Below are 24,424 nucleotides of genomic sequence, written 5' to 3'. Positions count from 1 at the left end.
CTCTGATGTTGAGTTGAAGCTCAACTTAAATTTTGTAAACAATTTAATTGAGATGGATTATTAAGCACAAGCACGCCTGTCACATCTTCATAACATCAAATGACATGGTTGGTAATATTTCCATTAATGTTCTGACACAGATTTGTGTGTGTGGGTGTGTGTGGTTTAGAGCGATGCAGGCCAGATATTTATTCCCATCTTGCCACATATCCAGCCAGTGCGGTCCAAAAAAGGAAGTGTGTTTACAGGTTTGACTTCCCCCACTGCTTCATCTTCAAAAGGATGTCATATGAATAAAGAAAACAGAGTTAGAGGAAGAGAGAGAGAGCGAGAGCAGCAGATGTTTGTAGGTGTTTTCCTTACCACAGCCAGTCTCCTTCTGGTGTCGAGGATGCAGGTTGTCAGCGGTGGACGATCACCCTGGATATACACTCTGATATTGGCTTCACTACAACTTTGGGGTAAGACCGTTTTTTTGTCATAATTTCTTTTGTTTTAACTAACATAAAAAAATCTTTACAGTATATTTCTGGCAGGAAAAAATATATTCATCTTCAAAGAATTTGTTTTGTAAAAGTGCAATTGTCCTAAAATTTTAAATCATTACCACAGAAAATTTTCTTTTTCAGCTGTAATCACAGCTTGGTACAAAGCAAGCGTCACCACATAGTGTTGACAGCACATCTGATGATCAACTGGCATGTTGCTCAATTGCGGAAGGAATTTGTGAAACTCAACTGATTCCTTCTGCATATTTTATCTTTCTCTTTATTTCCTAGGAAGACTTTCAGCTTCCACTTCCTCTCCCAGTCTTCCAGGACCTGCCTTGGAGATCTATTTGAAGTCAAAGGACTCAGTGGTCCTGGTCTGTCGAGCCTCTAAAGGTCACCGTGGGCTTCTGTTCATGTTGTACCGGTTCAGAGAGAAGGTAACTTTTGTTTTAAGATGTGAGTATATTTTCTGGAGTGTCTTGGGCGACTGCTGTGATTTTATTCCTTTTTTGTTTTTTCATTTCATTGAGGTGGACTCTCAGGACCTGCAGTCTGATGCTGAGGAAGTTCAGTTCACTGTCAGCATGAAAGAATGGGATTCAGGCCAACGTGAACTTTACTGCTGTCTGTACAAGAACCAAGAAGGCCGATACAGTGCATTCAGTCCCTATTTGCAACTGGAGCACCTAAAAGGTTTGTAAGTTTTCAATATTGCATTTAAGAAACGCTGCATGTGATGCACTAAAAATCAAATTCTTTGATTTGATTCTAACAAAACAGATGAACATGTATCTGCCTGCTTGTATTTCAATTAAACAGTCTTCATGGCTTTGTTGAAAAAAATATATCACAATCAATTTATTATTAATGAAAAAGGGAAGAATCTACATAACAGTGGTTCAGTATGGGGATGAGCCAGATGTCATCTAAGATGCTGCTTTACAATTTATGTGTTCAATCTGCACCCGGCAGTGATCCTACATGTGGTATAAAATAATAAACACTCCCATCCGCTCTTCTGCAACCCCCAAAACACTCTGCTGTATGCAGGTGCTCTCTGTGGTCTCTTATTGTCCTCCGCTCTGTGGGTGTGTATAGAGGTAGTTACATCCTGCACTTCATATAGAAACCATACACCCACCCACACACAAAAAACACCAAACACAATGTGTACTGGCTTCTACAGTTGACGGTTATAAAGGGAAGTCTGGTTAGCACATTGGCAAACCAAGGTTGACAGTATTACATTACTGTCTATTTTACCTGTGTTGTAAGCAAAATAATGATATTTTCAGATAATTGTTTTACTCTTAATCTCTCTTTCTGTTCTTTAGAAGCTGACCCTACTTGTAGCATTCCCTTTCTCCACCCTCCAGTCTTGTCTGTGCAGCCTTCAGGCGGGGTGAAACGTGGGGACACACTGTCCTTCAGCTGCACAGTCCCCACTCTTCCACGCCAGTCCAGGTCCAAGTCCCAGTCCAACAAACCAGTGACCTTCCTTTTGCTGAGGACTGAAGAGCAAGCAGGGCTGACATCTGTTATCCTGCAGCCTCAGCCCAGTCAGATGTCAAACCCTAAACCACAGCCAGGGGTCTTCACTGTGGGGCCAGTGAGGGGAGGAGAGGAGGGCAACTACACCTGCCTCTACCAGATCACCAAAAAAATAGGATTGGTTAATTCAACTGTCAGCAATGTGGTTGAAGTCACAATTACAGGTGAGTTTTTGCTCAACAAACAACAACTTTTCTTCATTAACATTTACCTTATTAACCCACTGACCTCCCTTAAGTCTTACGATTTTAACCTTTTTTTGTTGTTTAATTTTGGTGCATGTATTTGGATTAAACCACAAATCATTTCACCTGAGATGAAAAATATTCCAGTTAAATAATTACTAAACATATGAATAACATTGCCAAAAAAGGAGACCGTTAATAAACAAAATATACAATAAATGTTTTGCATTTTTTTGCTTAAATTTTTAATTAATTAGAGAATTTGTTCCAGATTTGTTTCTGTCCAATGATTAATCTATCATTTTTTAATGCAAGTAATGTTTGCCCTGATTTTATGTGCTCCCAGAAAGGCTGCCAGTTCCAACCCTTGTTCTCCAACAGCAGACAGATGTGGGGCATTTTCTTTGCACGGGGTCTCCTGCATACCCCGGTGCTGTGTTCTCCCTCTACCTGGCTGATAATAATGTTCCTGTGATCACTCACCGTGCAAAAATGATCCACCATCAAGCCACCTTCCCAGTTCCTGTCCAGGACACTTCAGTGGCTTTGTACCAGTGCCAGTACAAAGTGCTACTTGCGAGGAAATGGAGCTACTCCGAACGAAGCATCCCTTTAGCTGTAACCAGAGGTACAGATTTGCAATCCCTGTGTGTGGGTGATTTGGCTTCAGTGTAATTTTAAAGTAAATATGACAGTTTCTTACTTTTTCAACCTTCAGGAATTTCACCACCATCGTCACCTGGTAGGTCTACAAGCATGCCATTATTTCATAACTGCTACTTCTGGACTTGCTGCCAAATAAAAAAAAAAGTAGCAGCTGTCAGAGCTTCAAGGCAATTCATAACTAAACAATTTAAATAGGTGCTACCCTGAATTGTGCTCCAGTAACCAGGAATAAAAGTCATATATCTCCCAATCCTTTTTGTATCTGATAATAATAGCCAGTGTGATGTCTGCAAATTTGTCAGGTGTGGACTGGCCTCTTGTACTAGGCTCCTTCTCTGCCGTGGTACTGTTCCTCTGTTCGTTGGCACTTATTGTCATAGTGGCACGCAGGAAAGGTATTTCACACCACATTCTCCACTGTCTCACTGATACTTTTATGCTGCCACGATTGTCTTCCTATTTGAAACAGATTGTTTTCTCTCACTCTCCTCTTTTCACTTCTTTACAGTGAAAGCAGCAGCAGAAGAGAAGAAGAAAAGGTATGTTTTTTTTTTCTTTTCGTTTTTAGTCACTGAACTGAATTTATAATTTTGTCTTCACCAAGCACCATGTAAGCAGATATTTCTTTCAAGAGGGAAGCGTAATCCTAGTTTCATTAAGTGGCATTAAAATAAGCAGTTTAGAATTTTGCATGGTTTTTGATCCAATGTGATATATAGTATTAAATGTATAATGCGCTCATAGAGATACAAAATAGCTTTTTATTAATCCTACTCTCACAATTTAGAGGTTATAAATCTGATTTTCAAATACCTTAGTACATACAATGCATTATTGGATTACAGTGTTGAGCTCATAACACTAAATATGGTTATGTTGTCTGTTTTAGGAAGGAAGCACAGTTCTGGGTTCAAGTTCATGCTACAGACCACATTGTTGGTGAGAATTTCTCTACAGACTTCCTCATCTCAATTTCTTGCAAATTTTTCACTTCTCAGTTCATCTTATTTCTTTCAGGAAAAAACAGTCCATTAATGAAGAGATAAACTGAAACAACTACCGGTATTTGATTTTGTGCCTACTTGTTTGTTTGTTTGTTTGTTTTCAGAGCTTAGACTTGGGCCCACAAGCTTCACTTCTCAGGTAAATAATAACTATTGATTGGATCTCTAGTTAATGAGAAAAAAAATTCTCAAGGTGATTTATCAAACAAAATTACATTTGCAACAGCCTTCCTTCATACTTTCCTGTCTGTCTCAGGTTTATGAATTCAAAGGAAGGTTAGCTCGCTTTTTGTTGAAAAAGACCAAAACCAGAACATGTGTCATATTTTCTGACCCCGAGGATCTTAGGCTTAAGCCCCCAGCTTAAAAAATTATGACATAAATGTTAATATATAGTTTATTCCTTTAAAAACAAAAACAAGGGAGGCCTGGATAATATTCTTGCAAGTGTTACTAAAACGGGAGTAGATAGTATATTTGTTGGAAACTGCTGATTATCACAAACTTGGTATTTTGAGTTGTTTACATTAGGAGGACTTTGTATTGATTGACTTACAATTTACTGTAGTGCCCATGTTCATCACAATAAGGGAATCAGGCTTCAGATACACAGATCATACTTGTTAGCAGGGTCAATTTATTTCTGATTTTGGTCTTTTGATTGGGTTTGTTGACAAGAAGAAAAATGTTGAATATCACCAGACTTATCCTTTAAGCATGTTAGACTCTGCAGTAGCAAAACTTCATGGGAGTATTCATTGTGACACAGATAAGAGGTAGAACATGAGCCGCTCTATAACATTAGTTTGCCTCTTTCTTTTGGAATTTCTGGCATTTCTGTGGCCTCTACGTCTCTGCTGTAAACTCACTAAACAACAGTAAACATCCCTGAACCCTTTGCTATAAACAAAAACAAATATATGCATACTTAGGCACACATACTTAGGCACACACATATACGTGTACATGCATATATATCACTGCCAATCAACAAACAACCCCCCTTCATAACACACTGACAACTCAAACCCACACATACAGTATTCCTCATTAGTACTGTTGTGCAGCTTTTGAGCGTGCTTCTCATTAGTTGTAATCACTTTCATTAATGAGCTTGATGAAGGGCTCTCATTAGATTAAAGGCTCTCTCCAGGCTCTGTCTTTCTCACTCTGTTCACTGTAAGCAGACATCTCATAGAGGACAGATTGCTGCCATCACCAGCTGATAAAAAAAAAAGGTAACCTGCTGTCATTAAAGCGTTAATGTGTCTCTATTAGCAAACTGGACTGTCCCAGTCTTACCTTCAACTTAAAGAGCAGTAATTTCATCAGGATCAAGGCTATGTTTTTGTTGATTATGCCTCCTTTTATTATGTTCTGTTGACTTTATTGATGCAAAGCAGCTTCATACATGAGTCTGGGTAGTGAAGGTGGAGAGGAAAAGACAGAATTACAGAACTGCAATTATTGTTAAAGAACAGTATCTATGGACTGATTGGCAGGAGGATAGCAAGCAGAGAGACCTGATGAGTTTTGGTAACATCAAAATTTGTGAATGAGAACTTTGATGTGGGAAAAAAGAAGTGACAAAAGAAGAAAAAGGACAAGATATGAGAGACAAAATATTCCTTGTTGAACTTTTAACAAAACATTGATTTTTTAAGACTAAAAACTGATTTTCTTTCTGCACAATGATGATGGTGAAATCTTTGGGATGTCGTACTGGGAGCGATGGAGGTGATACTAGGCAATGAAATACCGAAGATATGTGCTGTAGTTGTGTTTACCCTGACAACCAGATTGTTGGCAAGTTTTTGTCAGGAAACATGAAAACATATTTAGCAGCGAAAGCAGTGGTAGAATATGAAACATGACACAGGAAGCGACATCAGGCTCAGATCTTTAATAGGTTGTCTCTGTGTGTTTGTTTATGTGCAGGAGTGTGCCAGCGGGGACACTGAGACAGCCTTCAGATCACATGTCTGGAACCCTCTCTCCACATTTACAACCCCGAGCCATTAGAAATGTTTCTTTCCTCTCCCTCCTTCTTTCCATGTGTATACACTTTATCATAGTTTATCAATGTAGCATCAGTTGGAGTTACACAGCAGGACAGGAAAGTCCACATCCTGTGTTCCTATTTCATGTGTAATTTGACAGGATATGTTTGCTTTATCTCACTTGTAACTGATCCAATGAATCCAAATACATACAGATTTTTATTTTTAAATCACATATGTATGTGCAGAGTGTATTTTTTTTCTATTATTTAAGCTTCAAAGTTTATTCATGATGTTGAAGAAAAAAAAAAGCAGTCGACAAAACAATCTCGTGTTTTAATCTCAGTGTTTTTTACTGTTTAAAAGCTGCTCTGGAGCTTTCGATTATATTACAAGGTCTTCTTCAGCAGGTTGAGTTTGCCCAGATGTCATTGCTTTAACCACAAAAAAAAAATGGGCCAGAGATTAAATTGTTTTGACGAATAACTCACATATTCAGTCACTTTGGCTAATGTTATAATTTATTTAATAGTACAAATTTCAGATTTGCAGTATATGCCAGCATCGTATCTAATATGTAAAAAGTTATACTGCACTTAGAGTTTTAAACATTTTCTCACAGTAAAAATATTTATATTAATAAAGTTTATTTATCAAGCACATACTATCAAAACCAAGACTATAAAGTGCTTTACAAGGAAAATACAAAACTGCACAGAAAAATGTATATAAACATAAAAGCAGGGAATTAACTATAAATATGCAGCTCATCAGTTCAACACAATAGATTTGTATTACATATGCACACAGACCAGCCTTCATACTGTCAGCTGAGCAGGAGGAAGAACCCAAACCCATGACTCAGACACGAGGATTTAAAGCAACAAAAGAACTTTACTTACTGTGTGGGAAAAAAAAAAGTCCAGGCAAAATGAAAAAACACAAGAACACAAAGCCCACCACAAAACAAAGATACACAGGGGACCTCGATGGAGTGAGAGACACAGGGAACAACCTGAACTTAAAACAAGCACACAGACCAAAACCATGACACATACAAACACACATTAATACACCTGTTCAAACAAATTGCACCCGTTAAATAGGGTTCATTTTAAAAGGTCTTTCAATTAAAAAAAAAAAAAGTTTTCAAAACAGATTACTAATTTTGCACCTCTGATTTCTCAGCAAAACATGGTCCTCTTTATACTTGACAGCAAACCTGTTCCAGCATGAGAACTTCAGACTGCTGGTTTAAATGGGCAAAGTAATTAAAAAACATAATTTGGACTCGGGTCAGGATATTATGATGTGTCACACAAACTGGCTTCATACTCACGTACCTAAATGATAGTGTATTATGATTGTGAGGGAAAACGAAGAAAAAAACAGACTCTTAAACTGACTGGCTGTAGTTTTACAAAATAGTCTGCAGAGGGCGCTGTTTATGAACAAAATCAATGGCACAAAGACATTGCTGAACAACATAAAGATGATCATTTATCAAGCTGATGTCAAGCAGATCCTGTATTCAGAGTAACATTGTGACCTTGACAAGAATTAAGCAAAGCAGTATCTATTGTTCATCTTTTGCCATGTGATAATTGGACAAGCACCAACACTTAAGATGTTGAGTGTGAGCCCTCATCTGAGAGTGAGTGCGTTGAGACTTCAGTGCTGTGTAAAAGTAAGAAAGTGAAACGACTCAGGAGGAAGACACATCTCCCACCTGTTTATATGGTTTTTATGGTGGACAATAACTCAACAGAGAGTGCTGTCATTTCACTTCAGGAAGCAGCAGAAAGTCAACGCTGCATTAGCACTGAGTTTTATTACATTTACTAGCTGATCAGAGGCTGGCATAGACACAGGGAATGTATTTATTCACCTCTTGTTCATACACACAGGGAAACACACATGAGGTGTGAGGATAGAGCGCAATGTAAGGGCTGCAAAGTCTGCTTGATTTGTCCCAGTCATATTTATGTGTGAGTCATAGTTTACTCTTCCTGTGTGGTCACATCAAACACATGCATTCCCAGTGGAAATATTCAGCTCCAGATAAAAGCATTAGGCATAAATCTCTTTGAGACAAAATAATAAGAGGCCTCAGCCTATGGGAGTTCAACATATTGATGAACTCAAGTGGCACCTTAATATGCAACCACATGAATTAGTTGCACGTGACACTGAATTATGAGTCACATTGATATCAAATGACATTCGTCAACTGGATATTCAGGATAATTGCCCTTTTAATGTCACCCCATGCTGTGTCTCCAATGTATTAGCAAGAAGAGTGTATGCAGAGACTGAACATGACAGTGCGTGCTGAAATCGAACACAGTTGAATGATGTTGGCATTTCATCTTCACCCTGAAAGTTCTGGCAGCTGTTTCAGTTTCATATTTTAATGTGATATAATGCGCTTAATTAATTTAGTAAATCAGGACTTAAACTAGCGTTTAAGCAGAGTAGCAACACATATTGAGTATTCAGCGCAGATTATGGCAAAACAATATGCTGTTACTTCTACCATATTCTGTCTACTTCAGGCACATTTGCTCAAGGCCTTTTGATTGTCAACTGATCACTCTTATCTGTCAGTGGCTTCATGGGAACATTCAGAAATGCAACTTCCTTTAATAATTTACAGAATATTACAAGGGCGAAAGCGAATGATTTACTGAGTGTAACGTTGTTCAGGTAAATATACATAAAAATTTGAGCAACAGACTTAGGAGTTCTTTTAACCTGCTGCATACTAAGAATAGGAAAACATTTAGCGTCACAAAACAAATCCTATCTCACAGCTGTCAAGTTTAAATGTAAAGTTGGAAAAGATCATCAACTTTTGACCAGATATTTGCTAACCAAGGACCGTGTGCTGCATCCTTCACTTTAATTTAAAACATGAAAATTGCATTTCTGTTACAAATTGCATGGGAACGCTCTTGCCAACGTCTCCAAATTTGATCAATACAGAAAGATAGCTATCAGATACAGCTAACATACATGGCTGAGCAGCTGGTATGCATCTTGCAAAAACATTAAATATTTGATACTGGGAACAGGATCGACTATAAAATTCTCACTGTAAATATTATGTGATTCGCTGGTCCACAAAGCCATATGGAAAGGGGGGCAGGAGGATGGTGAGGGTGGGGGTAAATGGTGGCAGAGCAGAAAGTAATATTATGGTTTATAGGTTGTGAGAGGGGTGAAATAGATGCCTTAACTTTCTCTATTCTCAATGTTCTCTATACTATCCATGTTTTTGTTTTTTTACTTTGGTCTGTGTACAAGATACCAAACACTGACTTTCTGAGCAAATCCCCAAAATATGTCTTCAACCATCTTCATACTTTTGTTTAAATTTTTTAAAAAGATGATCACAAAAAATAAAGTATGTGACATTAATGAGTGAAACATCTATAAGGACTATCTACTGCTACACAGAAGCAATCCACTGCGACAGTATCTCAATTTTAAAATGCAATATAAATTATTTATTAATTAAAATCCTTATTTTAGAACAACTCAGAAAATGCTAGTTGGTAGCCTTATTTCTTTTTGTCACACAAATCAGTTCAATATTTTTCTAGAAAGTATTATAATTAGATTTAATTATAATAGTGATTTAGAGCAGATTCTCTCCCAGTCAAAGTTTTGTCATTTGTTTCATGAAACAAGATTTATCAGAGTTCAGGAATTTATGGTAATGAATAGAGACGTGTTTGGACTGAGCAAGTGTTAAATAAGTCCACTCCTCCTCTGCATTAAATGAAATACAGACTGAATAAAATCTGCAAGGTTAATGTGACTCAGCTCTACCATTTCATCCCCTCCTCTCGCAAACATCAGAACAACAGAACACACCCACCAATCATACGTTACACAAAAGGCCCACATGAGGAGAAATCAGAATAATAATATCTAAATACCTTCTGTTGTCTATTGTCAGTAGACACACACATACGAAACATAGAGACTAAGGGACTGAGTATATAGCATCAAACACATACACTATTAAAGTGGCCACATGAGTTATGATCCCAAAACCGGATATGAAACTGATTCATTGGCACATATAAGGTCATGTTTTCCATGACAACAACCACAAAGTTCACGTGATATGGCTTGAGACAGCAATGGAGGAAGTATGCAGGTCCATTCCTCAATACCACAATAAAAAAATACTCAGTCCTTCTTTTCAAAAGTTTACTTTAAGGTAGTAGCTGGTCGAGGCAACGTTTTAAATCTGTTATACACTGCTGGGTAGTTTGATTTACAACAACTGATTGTATTTTATAAGGTGATCCTATGTTTTTTTCATGAAAAATTGTCATAAAAAACAAATCAGTGTTGTTCAATAACTCAAGCTGTCAAATAGATTCTAATTGGAAACAGAAGCAGTGTTCAATCAACTTCTAATAAATCAATTAATTACGTCCAAGTTCAACCTATTGAATCTTTGAGCCAAATTCAACATCAGTTAAAGTTTTCAGTGATAAATACATCATTAAGCATTTCTTTTTTGTTTTGTTTCTACCGTTTCGTTCAGAGAATTTCTTTTTTTTAAGTAACTCAGTTCTTTTCAGGAAACCTCTTGGAAAATTATTGGGCAATTATGGTCCAACATTTCTCAGTAAAATGCAGAAAAGGAGAAGAATAAGGATAAAATGTCAGTATGTACAAATTCCTTCAAATTTGACTGAAGTGCAGTACTTAAGTGAAAGCACTTGGTACATTTCACACACACACACACACACACACACACACACACACACACACACACACACACACACACACACACACACACACACACACACACACACACACACACTCATTTCAGCGCATGCATACATTTCATTCATACACCTATGATAAGCTAAAAATAAAGACTACACAGAGATACCTACAGTGTGTCCATGCCCTCCACAACCTTAATGCTTTTGTTCTCTTGACAAAGAAGTATTACATGAGCATTAATCTAAACACAGACAAAGTGCTGCTTCAACGAATCCATGCCAGCAGGACTTTGGAAGATAGTGATAATGAAATATCATGGAAATGAGTGTGGAACTGAGCAGGTGATAGACCAGTGCATAGGCTTATTATTGAGTCAACAAAGCCTGGATGGGTGCCATGTGTGATGGCGCGACCATAAAATAAATAAAATATCTTTGAAGGCATTTTTCTGAGCTAACAAAACAGAAACTATGTTTTAAAATTCTTCTTCTGGTGTTGAACTTTCATCTTTTAGGAGTTTTTCTTCGCTCAAGACTAGACTTTTGTTGATGTGCCACTAAGCTTGGCAACGTGGCTAATGAGAAATGAAGCGTATTAAAAGTTTTAAGCACTTAAATTGCTGCGGCTCCACTATAGCAATGTACCGGCAATGTCACTGGGCTGCGACCAGTCAGAATGAGGCGATGAATTATTCACAGGAGATTGGGAGGTCACTAAAGCATGATCTCATCTCATCTACACCTACAGAAAGGTCTACCACGGGGTTTATGCTGCTTAATACTAGCAAAGATCTTTCAAACCTGTATCCATGGTGACACATTTGTCTTTGAGCCCTAACAGCGAGACCCAAATGAAGACCGAGAACATAAAACAGATAACTATTTACATGGTATAAGTGCAAACAGGCCAAGCCTTAATGAAGGCAGGGTATCCGTAAAGAGAATCTGAAACAACATGCCTCTTTTGTAGATTTAAACCCACCTTAACTCACTAAAATCAAACTCGGTGTGATTCAGTCAGCAAGTTATAACACTGAATGTAATATTATGTCCCACCTCAGCCTGGTTATAAAAAAGAGAAATGAATAAAGGAGACAACCTTATTTTGTTTATCAAGTTTCATTCCAAAATACAATACTTATTTCATCATTTGAAAAAAGTCTTACAACAGAGCAGCCTTTGTGTTATTATGTGGCGTCACTCGGCTCCAAAATCCAGATAAACTTATTAAGAAGGTGCTTTATTGCCCGACATGTAATCCAGCTTTCAGTACTAATTCATGAATGAATAACCGGAACAACAAGGGGAAGCAGATATTCTTGGATTAAAACTAGTGCAATGACTCAGCTCAGTGGTGTACAGTCTGTACACTGAGTTACTGGTTTATTAACTTCTCGATAATATGATCAAATACTATCCCCCTGTGGGAAATTATCTTGGTGGCGCTGGCCATTTTGAGGTGTTAATTTAGCATTTTGCAACATTGTGTCTCTTCACGCACATAAACAAAATTGCTGATATAATAACTAGTTCATCGTACAGTCAAATACAAACTCTCCATTTACTATGGCCTCTACAAAGGCCACCAAGTTCAATGAACAACTTCCTGACAGTGTCAATAAAAACTTAAAAGACTAAACTACACAAAGATAGAGTTTATTGCATTGCTGTTGTATCTGATTGCATTAGATTATACAGTTGTAATAAATGAATAACTCAGTGTAAAACATTACCTGACACTTAAAACTGGTGATTCTTTTTCAAGCTTTTTTCATCAATAAGCAGGTTATTATTCGAATTATGAATTAGTTCATTATGGTTTGAGAGTCTTGTTCTTACAAAATCAACCATTTTTCTTTTCTCCAGTGCAGTATTATTATTATTTTTATTTGCATTTTTACTTTCATTAGTCTCAGAGTTTTCAAGCACCAGAAGCAGGCCAAGTGCTTATCTCCTAATAGGGGGCCCAGCTTTTCCTTTTTCTCTTCTCTTCGCTGAAGGACTCTTCAGGCTTTTCAGTGCACCACCAATCATTTCCCTTGCTCCCTATCCTCCTGACCCCCTTTCTAGCCTCAATCCCTGACCTCTTTCTCACTTCACGTTCTCTCGCTTTTCCTCCTCTTCACCACTGTTCCCTCTTTCCTTACACTGCTCTCCTTATTGCTTTCATTTCAGCCCTCCCCTTCAGAAACTAAAGGTCTCTGTAAACCTTCTTTTCATCTCAGTCATCTTCCATGTCGCTTCCATTAATCAGGCCTGACTCCCAGCGCTGCACCAAAGGGGTCTTCGGTCTGGGGGTCCGGGGACTCTGGAGGGCCTGAGTGAAAAGGGATAGCAGGAGTAAGTGGTGATTGTAAGGTAAAAGAGTAGGAAGGTCGTGACATTCATGGCATTGTGTTGCGTGATAAAACTGCTCATTTTACAGTGTATTGTAACCATTCAACCATGGCGCTGATCCAGCATCTCAAGGCCACCGTTTGCCTCATGCAGTGCGACACATCTCCTTCGAATACAGTTGATCAGGTTGTGGTGAGAATAGAAGAAGAAAAATAAAGACAGAGAATAGAGAGTAGATGTGTGGAAGCAGGAGACGGAACCAAAAAGCCAAATCAAGAAAAAAAAGAAGGAGGATTTTACTCTTTGGATTACCATCATTAGCTCTGTAAGTCAAAGGGAGGTTCATGCAACTGTGATGCAAAACCATATTTTGCCATGACTAAGTCAACAACTGAGGCCAATTTCTCCTGCCATCCTTGGTTTATTCCTGATCTGTAATCAGGAACCAAGTCTGCACATAAAGCATATGATAAACCAGTAGAGAGAGAAAGAGAAGGAGGGGCGTGAAATAAGGAGAGGAAAGAGAGCAAAATGTTGCTAATGCTGATGTCAAACTGAACTGTGCAGCTAAAACCAAGTATACCTATGCCAAACTGATTTAGACAGATAAAACCACAGAGCAGCACTCAGCTTTAATCAGAGATACACAGTTTCAAAGAGATGCAAGAGCCACAAGGAAGGTAATGGAAATCAGTGGGATTGCCAATTGACTTTCTTCTTTCTCTGCTATTGACTGCACACACACACACACACACACACACACACACACACACACACACACACACACACACACACACACACACACACACACACACACACACACACACACACTCCCACCCACCCACACACACAAACCCACTCCACAGACTCCCTCTTTTTCTCTTTCCCAGTCTCAGGGCTGTTTGCCTTCTTCTCTTATCTATGAAGATAAGCGCCTTACTGTGTGTTCAGTATGTTATCAGATATTTGTGTCCTATATTCGGTGCAAAAGAGATGCTGACATCCTCCCAAGGGGCTCTTTTTATTGGACCCAGTGTTCATATTCATGCTTCTGAGAGGCTGGTTGAACACCCCCAAAATGGCATTGCAATTCATATATGAACTCGTAGATAACAAAGCTTTGTGATTGAGGATCCTGATATCCTCTTAGTAGCACCTGTGGGAGACTTGGGGAGCTGATTTGACTATATTTCCATGTCCTACATCAAGTGTACAAGATGGATGTGTTGATTTTTTAAGTAGAAAATACTTCAGAAACTTGAGCAAGCCGTAGTGTAAACAAAACTGAGCAATCTAAGCCCAATTGCAATAGGACGATTGGCAACACTGACACACCTCTGGTCGGTTAATCTTCTCCTCTTCAGCCTGGGCTGGAGGCCACACACACGACTTGCCGACGGACTGCCGGGCTGCAAGAGACAGAAGCAATTAGCGTCAGGACGAACGGAAAAAGCAATGAGGCAAAGATGTTCCTGTGTTTTTTGTTGGCGAACTGCACTGTGAGCAATGAATTAAATTAAGAGTGGACATTGTGAAGCAGCAGAGAGAAATGAGAAGAAACAGAGAGGACTGCAGAGGGAAATAAATTTGTTTGAACACCATCGTGGTGAGATAGAAACCAAAAGTGTGTGTGTGTGTGTATAAAATGTGTATAAAGCGGTACACGATTGCTCCTATCGCAACACTGAGTCACGGTCATACAAATGCCGTAGTCAAGCACCCTGGTCACTTTGTGTTACTTATTGTTAAACCGACATTCTCATTCATTCATTCTTATACAGTCACAAACACAACGGCGACAACCCTTCATGCAAACAAAATACACACAAACACATTTTCGGACATACTGTACAGCAGTGTTTGCCAACCTTTACTGTCTGACGTAACACAGTTCTGCGTCATAAGCGCAAGTGCCTCTTTAAAACCACCCATCATGGTCCAAATCTCAGAATTTGAACTGATTAAAAAATGGATGCTATTTAACACCAATGTTAAAAAAAATTATGTTAAAATAAGTATTTCATGTTAATCAGTTGTCAACTCAAGATTCCTACATTTTATTTATTTCAACTGAATAACTTGCTATTTCAGAAGGTTTTCCAGAAATTTTAAAGGTTCATTGTGCACAATTTAAGAGGAATTTTTTTTGGCAGAAATGGAATCTAATATTTACAATTATGTTTGTTAATGAGTGTTGTGTTAGCTTAAAATGAGCCCTTCAAAGGGAGCGGGTCCTTTTCCACGGAGTGCACCATCTTGCACCATCATGTTTCTATAGCAGCCCAAAAGAACGAACAAAACATTGACTTTAGAGGGGTCTCCATATCTTTTGCGGGTTTTGTGTCCACCATTGTCACTCTTGGATGGGTATAAGGCGAGTGGTGTTCAGTTGGTTGCAAATTGCAACCCCACCACTATATACCACTAAATCTTGCACACTGCTACAGAATACTTTTTGTAAACCCATTTATCAGTAACTTAATTTGACCATGTATATAATACTTACAGCTAGCCATTTCAGAAGGCTATTCATTATTTTTAGATAACTATTTCATAATTCAGACCTTATGTTTGACTATTGCAAATGTATCCATAACATCTGTATCATAGCTGTATTGATTTACACCAGGGGCCTCCCAGCTTTTTTTCCCCTGAGAGGTACTTTGACAAAATGAAAGTGTCCAAGAACTACTCATGTTTAGCAACATTTATTCACATAGCTGAGCTCCACCCATACCAGCTGAATAGGCTTTTTGTATGTGAAGAATAACCATTTGATACTCAACACACATTTTGTATCACAACAGCTTAAATTTAACAGCATGAGCATACTTTTATCTGTATACATTTCTTCATGTTTTTGATGGGGGGGTGGAGGGTTCTGTTTCTACAATCACATAAATGTTCCCTAAATGAATACCACAGTACACACAAATAAAGCATTCTGATAGTAGAAACCTGCAAATCTCTGTCCTGTGATCTCGGTTTGTCTCACTCAGGGTGGAGGTCAACCTCTGCTGCACCGACCAGTGTGGAGCAGACACAGGTGAATCGCGTTGATAATGTCATTCTCTGGAACTGGTTAAAAAATAAATAAATGAAAAATGCTGAAATTGATTGCCAAATATAATTGGGCAGCCATCAATATACCTGGGAAACCTGCCCAAGACTGTGTGGGAAGCACTTCATATTGTTTGAACCTTCCGCGATCTACTCAGAACCGGGTCATGAGCCACTGGTAGTTTGTGAGCTACGGGTTGGAGATCTCTGATTTAAACTGTTGAGCTACATATCAAGGCTATTTTCAACATAACCATTTATCATTTATCCAATACTCTTATCTAACTATTTAACCCACTTATCCATTAATTTACAGCTGTCTACATAAAGGTGATAAGACTTTTCCTGTTAGCTTCCAAACAAGTTTTCACACTCTTTCAATGGCGGCATGTTAAAATTTTACAATTAATTCATTATGCGAGTTTCATCGAATCACAGAGCAACTCTTTTCAGACTCCAGAATATTTCTAAATACTGCTGGCCTGCACAGGTGTCCCCTTGGAGACAAGTACCCCTGGATGAGAATTACTGCTGTATAACACAGGCACACAGTGGCTGCAAAGTTAAAATTGTGGAGACGTTGATAATCACCACCTGAGCAGGTGGTATAGGCACCATTGTGAAACACACGCAAACTGTCTCTAACCTAACTCGTCATCACATTAAGAACTAAAAACAAGCTGCATGGCCTTTTTGCAAGTTGAATTTAGACTTCATCCCAAAATCTTATGGCGCACTCCGTTCTTGCTGACACAACATTGGTGAGATATGACACAGGATTTACCTTTGCCTCAGCCTTAGCAATTAATGTGACAAACTAGAAGCAACATTTATTGTGGAGTCACAGAATTTTATTTTGTTGTGGGCCAATTTATGGTCTCTGGTTCAAAATTATTGCTCGTAACAGCAAACACCAGTTTCCAAAGCTGTTTTAAGGTTTTCCACTGACCATGAGAAAAAGGAAATAATGTGCTCACTGGGCTGTTTCAGGTTTTTTTTTTATCATCTCGCCACACATATAAAAACTACACTCATACCCATACACAAGGCTCCACACAAACACATTGTCTGTGTGAGCTTGTGGACACGAGCAGAATCAGTTACACGCACACCCACACACCAACGGGCCAACACTCAGAGCTGCACTAACCTGCTGAAGGTTCAGTTCCTTCCCTGGATGACGGCCCATATCTGTCAGGAATAGCCAGTCCATTCAGTGGAGAAGACAACATGAGACTTTTTCCTCCCATGCTGATTTGCCTCCCTCCTTCTTCTCCTCCTTTTGTACCTCCACTGCCCCCATACAGGCTGATCCTCTGCTTGCGGAGCTCCTTCTCCCTCTCTTGGGCCTCCTGGATATCCTGCTTCACTTTAACTAAATTAGTTGAGGAGCGGAGCTTGAAAAAGGGGTTCTCCTTGGGTTCTTCCTCCTCCTCCGCAACCTGATCTCTCTCCATCAGCCCCACATGTCCTCCAGTCCTGGATGATGAGATGTAAGGATTTCCATAGTTAACAGCAGTTAGGGCCTTCGCTTCTGGTTTGATATTGTAGAGCCTCTGTGCTGGGACACTCAGGTTATTTTCAAGGATGATGACCTGACAACTTGTTCCCTCAGAGAGGCCCGGTCCTCGGGGTCTGAAGTCAGATGAATCCCATCCTTTGGTAAAGTTTGGGTTCTGTGCGGAGTACAGCAGGTCTAAACTGTTTCTCCTCTTCACATATGAGCTTTCTATAGTGGATGACTGTGATGACATTTCCTCCTTTTTCTCCAGAGTTGAAATATCAATGGCAGAGGACCAGAATGGGGTCATAATTGTGGTTGAGATTGTGATCGGTGAGTCAGTGGGCGTCTGAAAGGCCTCGAAAAGCTCTTTCTTCTCTCTTATTTGTCGGACCGTGCCTTTGTCATAAAAACCTGGAACCTTCCCAAGCTTAACCAGATCCTCCTCCCTCCGGACCTCCTCATGGATCTCATGCTGCATCTTTTTGCCAGCAAACTCCCTGTCTTTCTCTTGATAGTTCTCAGACTTTGCAGGTAGCGACTGGCAAAGGATGTTTTTTCTTAGAGGTATGTCAACATACTCTGGAGACGTGGGTGGATTCGGAAGCCCTCTGGACCTTCTCAGGCTTTGTTCACGCTGTATAGCTCGTCGGATCTCCTTCTCAATGGGCGTCTCTTTGGAGTCAGCTGCTGGAGTGCCTGTAGAGATGGTGGTGGTGCCTTCAAAAGTGCTGGATGGTGAGAAGTCTGCTGATACTCCGCTGTCACTCTGGCTGTCATCACAAGAGTCATTCTCCATCCTGCCGTGTTTCAGTGACACACCACTGCTACGTTTCTCTGACCGAAACTCTTGTATTTGGACTGTTTGTGAATTTCTCAACAGTCCACTGCCGTGTTGCTGCCCTGTTGGCTTCTTCCTTCCAAGTCCGCCTTCTTTCTGCCCTTTATCTCTACCTGTTTGTTCGTCTACTCCCTCTGTCCTTTCACCCTCCCTGCTGAGCCTTTCTCTCACAGCTACAACACAACCAGAGCCTTGACAAGCTGCCACACCCTGATTGGACGGCTCCATGGCAACGGACGACAAAGGTGGAGATCTCTCGCGAAACACCTGTTGTGCAGCTTCTTGGTTTGCTCCTCTGGGGGTAAGTTCACATTGGCTTTGTGGCAAGAGCTCCTCCTGCTGTTTGGCTGAGGGATCTACATGGAGGGCTGAGTCTGGCTCTGGAGTAGTCGCATCTGAGACACTGGGAGAGGGTTGGAGAGGGTTGCTGCTGATATCTAGTGTACTCCATTGCTGCTGACAAGACATAATATCAATGCTAATGTCCACTTCTTCCTCACTTTCATCAGCAAAAGGAGGAGAGCTCACCCTATTTTCATCATCTGGGCTGTCAGAGGCAGAATGGTAAACAGGCTGTGAGGTATTATTTTCAGTTTTACTGGTATTAATTGCATGTGGTAAGAAGTTCAGCTGTGTAACATTTTCATCTGCTGTCATATTATCTCCCATCATTTCCTCCAACGATGTATCTATCTCCTGATCAACTGGCACTATGAGCTGATGTGTCTCTGACCATTCCTGACTGTTCTGGCTATCAAGAGAGGTCAGGTTTTTTGTCGGGTCTGAGATGACCTCAACATCACTGATCCAATCTGCCACCTCGGCCTCTATGATGGAAAAGCCCTCCCTCTCACAGTATTCATCTGTTGACAGGTCACAGGGGGACAAGGGAGTTGGGAAAACGTCCTCACATTGATCAACAAACTCTTCAGGTTCCTCTTGAGTCTCTAATGCTCTTGATACTTTTTTGGGAAGTTGCTCTAATTCTGTCACAACCTCTTGTGTCTCCCCAGGGTTGCACTGACTAATTCTTGTAGACTCCTGATTTTCCATTTTGGTTTCATCATTGTTTATTGATACTGTCTGGTTCTCGTGCAAAGTTTTGACTTCAGGCTCCAGGACGTCTATGTCCTCCTCAGGTTCTGCCTTGGGTGCCTTTTTGTCTTGCAGAGGGGAGTCGAGGCTTGTGGTTGCACCCTCTTCACCCTGCACCCAGGCCTCATCGACCCATTCGACAAGTAAGTTCACAGGACCCTGTTCCTGCTGGGCCATAGGCTGCGTTGCCATGGTGACTGTAGATGTAAGAGAGTTCGGAGCAGTCAGGTTGTTTGGCCTGCAGCCAGTCAGTCTGAGTGAAAGCAGAGGAATGCAGAGGTTAAAGAGGAGCAGCAGGGCGATTAACAGAGTTGAAAAACAAACATGGCATCCCATTTTATTTACTGTTATTTCAGTGCATGTCGAATGACGTCCTCAAATTACCAAGGGCATGAATCATCATCTGTATTCACCATGACATTTATTGTGGAATAGTTTCGAAATGCTAAGTGCAATGCTGACATGTTTTCATTTGGATTCTCATCCCTCATTCAGTCTGTTTTGCAGGGCAAGAGCAAGTAGAAAGGAACACACATTTTTTTTTAAAAATGGGAAAAATGTTAAAAATACGCAAAAAAGGTTTTCATGTCTGTCTCGACAACTACCATTTGCATAACAGGATTTAGTGTTTCTTTTAAGGTGAAGATGTCAACTTCTGTTTCCCTAATAGCCACTACATGCTGCAAAAATGTTTTTTAATACAAATAACTTTGATCAGAATCATTCAGATGCCAGTGGAAGAAACTTGAAAAAAATTAATGGAGAAAGTTGATAAGTGTAGATGTGCAACAATTGATAATAATGGAACATTAAGATCTCCCTTTTGTGCACCGGAAGTTTTATGACCATTTTCCTATGTTAATCCTGCTCCTGCTCTGAATCTTGGTGGATGAATGAGATTACAAAGCTGTGCAGGATAATCATCTGCTCATTTACCAACAATGAGGGACTTTGGACCAGAGTGTTCAGTAGCGCTCTGCATCATAACCACCAATTAAGTGGATATCTCTTGGAGGCAGGAAGTTTATAACACTGTGCTTGGCTGTGGCTGTAAGGTTGCAACCACTCCATGTGCAACGTATAAAGTTTTCTGCTGAGTACACCTTTCTGTAATCAGCTTACAGGCTGGGGAATGGCTCAGTGTAACACAGACACACACACAATCTGAAATAATAATAGGATTGTCTACAGGGTATACTGACTAAAGGGGAGTCCAGCTTCTGCAATATTTCTTCTTTTATACACACACTTTTCTATTTCAGACTTGACCTGTTTCAATATCATTGCCCTTCCATCACCTCTCTTACACACACACACACACACAAACACGTTGGTCTTTACGTCTTTGTGGGGACACCTACAGATATAATGCATTCTCTCTACCTTAACCATCACAAGTAACTGCCCAACCACTGCGCTGATTTACCCTAACTATTAATCTTAACCATAACATTCTCAGGCCGAACCCTAAACTCAACCAGGACCCCCTGAAATAACATTTTGCCTCAAGTTTGGATTTTGGCCGTCGCCATCTTGCGAGTTCAGAGCGGTTTGGAGCCAGAAGTGACCATATTTGGACGAGCTTGGGAGGAGTGAGCGGTGGATCTGACTTGAGCTAATTTGGAACCTGAGGACACAACGCCCCACTCATCTATTGCAGAAACCTGACAGCATCACAGGCTTGTCAAACAGACACACCCCTAAAACAGGGGGCTTTTTAAAGTCTAATATCTAATTAATGATGGGATTATTTTCAGATGGACTGCCAAAATACTAATAAGAAGGGGTGACTTTGGCTGACGACACTATAATAGCCTGTGGAAAAAATTTATTGAATTTTATTTAATGAGAGAAGTTGAATGGGAGTCTGTGGAGACACTGATTTTTGGGGGCCAACCCCTATTGGCATTTGGTGATATTGCAGTTTTTAGCACTTCCACATTGGCCTAATTTTTCAGACCTGGAGGCTTTTTTTATATACAGTCTATGATTTTGCCCCATGAAATAACCCATAAGTTCTTCTGGTCCTGAGAGGGTTGATGTTTATATTGGTGAAGGTCCCAAAGAGACAACAAAAACACTATGTAATTGATGTACTGCTTTCCCCAGCCCCTTACCCTAACCTTAACCATCACAACTCAATGCTTAATATTAACCCTTACTCTAACCCTAACCTAAACCTTATTCTAACCTCAAAAAGCAGGCTCTACCCCTGGGGACCTCAATTTTGGCCCCCATAGTGACACATGTCCCCATTGGTTGGTTTGTATTCAGTTTTATTCCACACAAGGATATAGAAACATGTGTACAATCCCCCCCCCCCCGACACACACACACACACACACACACACACACACACACACACACACACACACACACACACACACACACACACAACTTCTGTCCAGCCTGCATCCTGACAAACTCCCATTCCCACCCACGGTGATCTTTGCCAAGCCACTCTGCCTAGGCTGGACTCCAACACTGTGACTGATCATTAAGGGGAATGCAGACCACAGCATTGGAGATGACTAGCCTTTGATAAACTGGGACGGATGGACAAATAAGATGCACCCTGTCATGTGGAGACTATCAGGAGTGACAGCCTGACATGGCAGAATAATGGCAGAAGATGTAGTTACCAGAGCAGAACAATGTGACCTAATGTGGGTAAATAAGCATGATAACTATGAGGTAACAGAGCTCTGACAGACACTGGTTTGGGGAACCACTCACCAGCTGCATACTGTGTTCACTGAGTGCTATATATGGGCTGTCATTGGTACAATAGTGCACTCCACCACCTGCCACTGTAGAAAAAGTTGTTTACTATCCCTAAAATAAAAATCTGTGTCAGATAAAATGGATTGTTTCCTGCTCTATGTTTATATGATGAAATATTTGTGTTGTCATACACCAGCTCCCCAGGCAGCTTATTAGTGCTCACACAGAATGCTTCATTCAGTGCCTATTATGAAATGTACCCTGGCTGATGTCAGACTGTTTTCTCACAAGGCACGAGCGGGAGAGGAGATGGGGGTTGAGGGTAGCTGGCATTCCCACACAGTTATTACTCTGTCCAAATGAGAAATAACTTCAGCTCAGTAACTGAGTTTATATGTACTGCATGCATCTTAACAGATCTCAGACAGAAAACAACTGACTATATATGTTGACCTGTGTAAACTATACTGGCCTTGTTATGCTATAGTTGACAGACATCCATGCAATTCAAAAAGGCAGCACACAGTAATATGCTGCTATGCTTACTGACCACGTTCTCCCCGTGACGTTTCTTTGAGAAATGGAGCATGAAACGGAGTATTTTGTCCCAGTGAAAAGCCGATTGATCTAACCGTTTAAACTCTGCAGAAAATCTCTGCCTAAACCGTTTTATTCACCCACAACTTTAGACTGTGTTGAAAAAGCAAGTTTAGACAATTAATGCAATCATTTTGCAACGCAACAGCAGTGGAACAAACCACTCATTTATATCATTGATACCATCTGACTACTTTGAGTGTCAACTCTAACATGCCCTAATGAGGTATTTCCTTCATGCACATTTGCTTCAAGAAAATAATAGCATAATATCTTTTATAACATGTCGTTTTATTTTCTAAGATGAACAGAAAAAGTTGGCAGAATTTCACCAAGCTTACGCCAACTCTCTCATTTGGTTAAATATGAGGTTGCAAGAGATTGCGGCTTCAAACTTCATTACATAACAGGCTAATATTTTGCTCATTATCTACAAAGGGGCCTCACTTTATCAAACGAACAGCAAAACCATGATCGTCATTAAAAATACATCTGCGATGGGCCTTACAAATAAACTGGCCCTCCTTTTTGGGGTCAGATGTGTCCTAAGGTGGTTTTAGGATCCGAGGGCATTTGACAAAAAAAAAAAAAAAAAAAATGCAAATTAATTTAAATAAATGCAACCACAATCATCCCTAATTAGAATTAGTTCTGTTGCTAAGTCATGGTTGCTGGCACAGTTCTTTACACATTTTGCAGTCATTTACTTTGATATACTTTAATAGTAAAAACATTTTTGCATAAGGAAAACTTGGTCACAAGGAGCTCAGCTGTTCAGAATCAGTAACTGTTTAACTGATTATAATTTATTCAGTGTATGATTAATGGAATGTCCAATTCAACAAAATCAAACCAGAACAGTAAAACATAGAGTTGCACATACCTGTTCACAAAATACTTTGAAGATGCCCTCCAAAAGGCTGATATAAATCTTTGAGAACACACACTTGTCCAAACTTGTTTCAGGTCAACACAAAAGGAATTTGTGTGCTCACTGCTCTAGTGCCTCACTGCCTGAATCCCCTCCCTCGTGCACACCAACACCCTCATTTGTGCATTCTTACATTTGCATATTGCGCACACAAGTTCACTAATACAAGGACCAGGACGGGCCTGTGTGCATGCACAAACACGTGTGCTTCAGGCTTAACCTACTGGTGTGGATTTGAAAATGTATAGTGATAATCCAATTAGTCAGTCACACATGTTAATTACTACACTCTATCAGTGAATGAAATAATGTGCTGCACACATAAGGGCTGATATGATGATATCACTTACATCTGAGAAAAAATGTGACTTTATAAAAATAATTATGCTTTCAATAAATGTACTCAGTTACAGTTCAATGGTTTATTTGCAGCACCTTAAAAATTTACCTTTTAAGTGGTCAAATTAAGACAATGTTTTCATGTCAAACTGACTCAAGTGTCAGTTTATGCAACAATATCTATTCGGCTTTTGCTAATATCAGCTACAATTAGCCCCAGTTTTACTTGGTATAAGGTGTACTAAAACAGGCAACAACACCAGTGTGAGATCAAGAGACACTGTCCAAAAATGTCGGCGAGGAGTCAAAATCAAGTAAACAATAGAGGAGCAGGAGAAAACTCAGGCAAAT

At 39.8% G+C, this 24,424-nt stretch overlaps 2 protein-coding genes across 2 annotated transcripts; one reads left to right on the top strand and one right to left on the bottom strand.

Annotated features, from left to right (window-relative positions):
• Positions 1-391: 391 nt before the first annotated feature.
• LOC138209438 (uncharacterized) lies at positions 392-6,132 on the top strand. Its single transcript, XM_069168025.1, has 11 exons — positions 392-461; positions 780-928; positions 1,022-1,184; positions 1,826-2,206; positions 2,574-2,855; positions 2,946-2,969; positions 3,196-3,288; positions 3,402-3,432; positions 3,783-3,832; positions 4,002-4,036; positions 5,836-6,132. The coding sequence occupies exons 1-11, from the start codon at positions 392-394 to the stop codon at positions 5,917-5,919; spliced, it is 1,362 nt and encodes a 453-aa protein (XP_069024126.1). The 3' UTR covers positions 5,920-6,132.
• Positions 6,133-11,734: 5,602 nt separating this feature from the next.
• On the bottom strand, positions 11,735-24,336 carry misp3 (MISP family member 3). The gene is made up of 4 exons (XM_069168160.1): positions 23,687-24,336; positions 17,196-19,735; positions 14,321-14,394; positions 11,735-12,965 (listed from the first exon to the last, which is right to left on the bottom strand). The coding sequence occupies exons 2-4, from the start codon at positions 19,672-19,674 to the stop codon at positions 12,870-12,872; spliced, it is 2,649 nt and encodes an 882-aa protein (XP_069024261.1). The 5' UTR covers positions 19,675-19,735; positions 23,687-24,336; the 3' UTR covers positions 11,735-12,869.
• Between the last annotated feature and the right edge of the window lie 88 nt (positions 24,337-24,424).

Source organism: Embiotoca jacksoni, unplaced genomic scaffold (genome assembly GCF_022577435.1).
Source record: "Embiotoca jacksoni isolate LCO1_2020_lvr unplaced genomic scaffold, fEmbJac1.0.p SCAF_4, whole genome shotgun sequence".
In the NCBI taxonomy this organism is placed as follows: domain Eukaryota; kingdom Metazoa; phylum Chordata; class Actinopteri; family Embiotocidae; genus Embiotoca; species Embiotoca jacksoni.
This window is presented reverse-complemented; position numbering and strand designations above follow the sequence as displayed.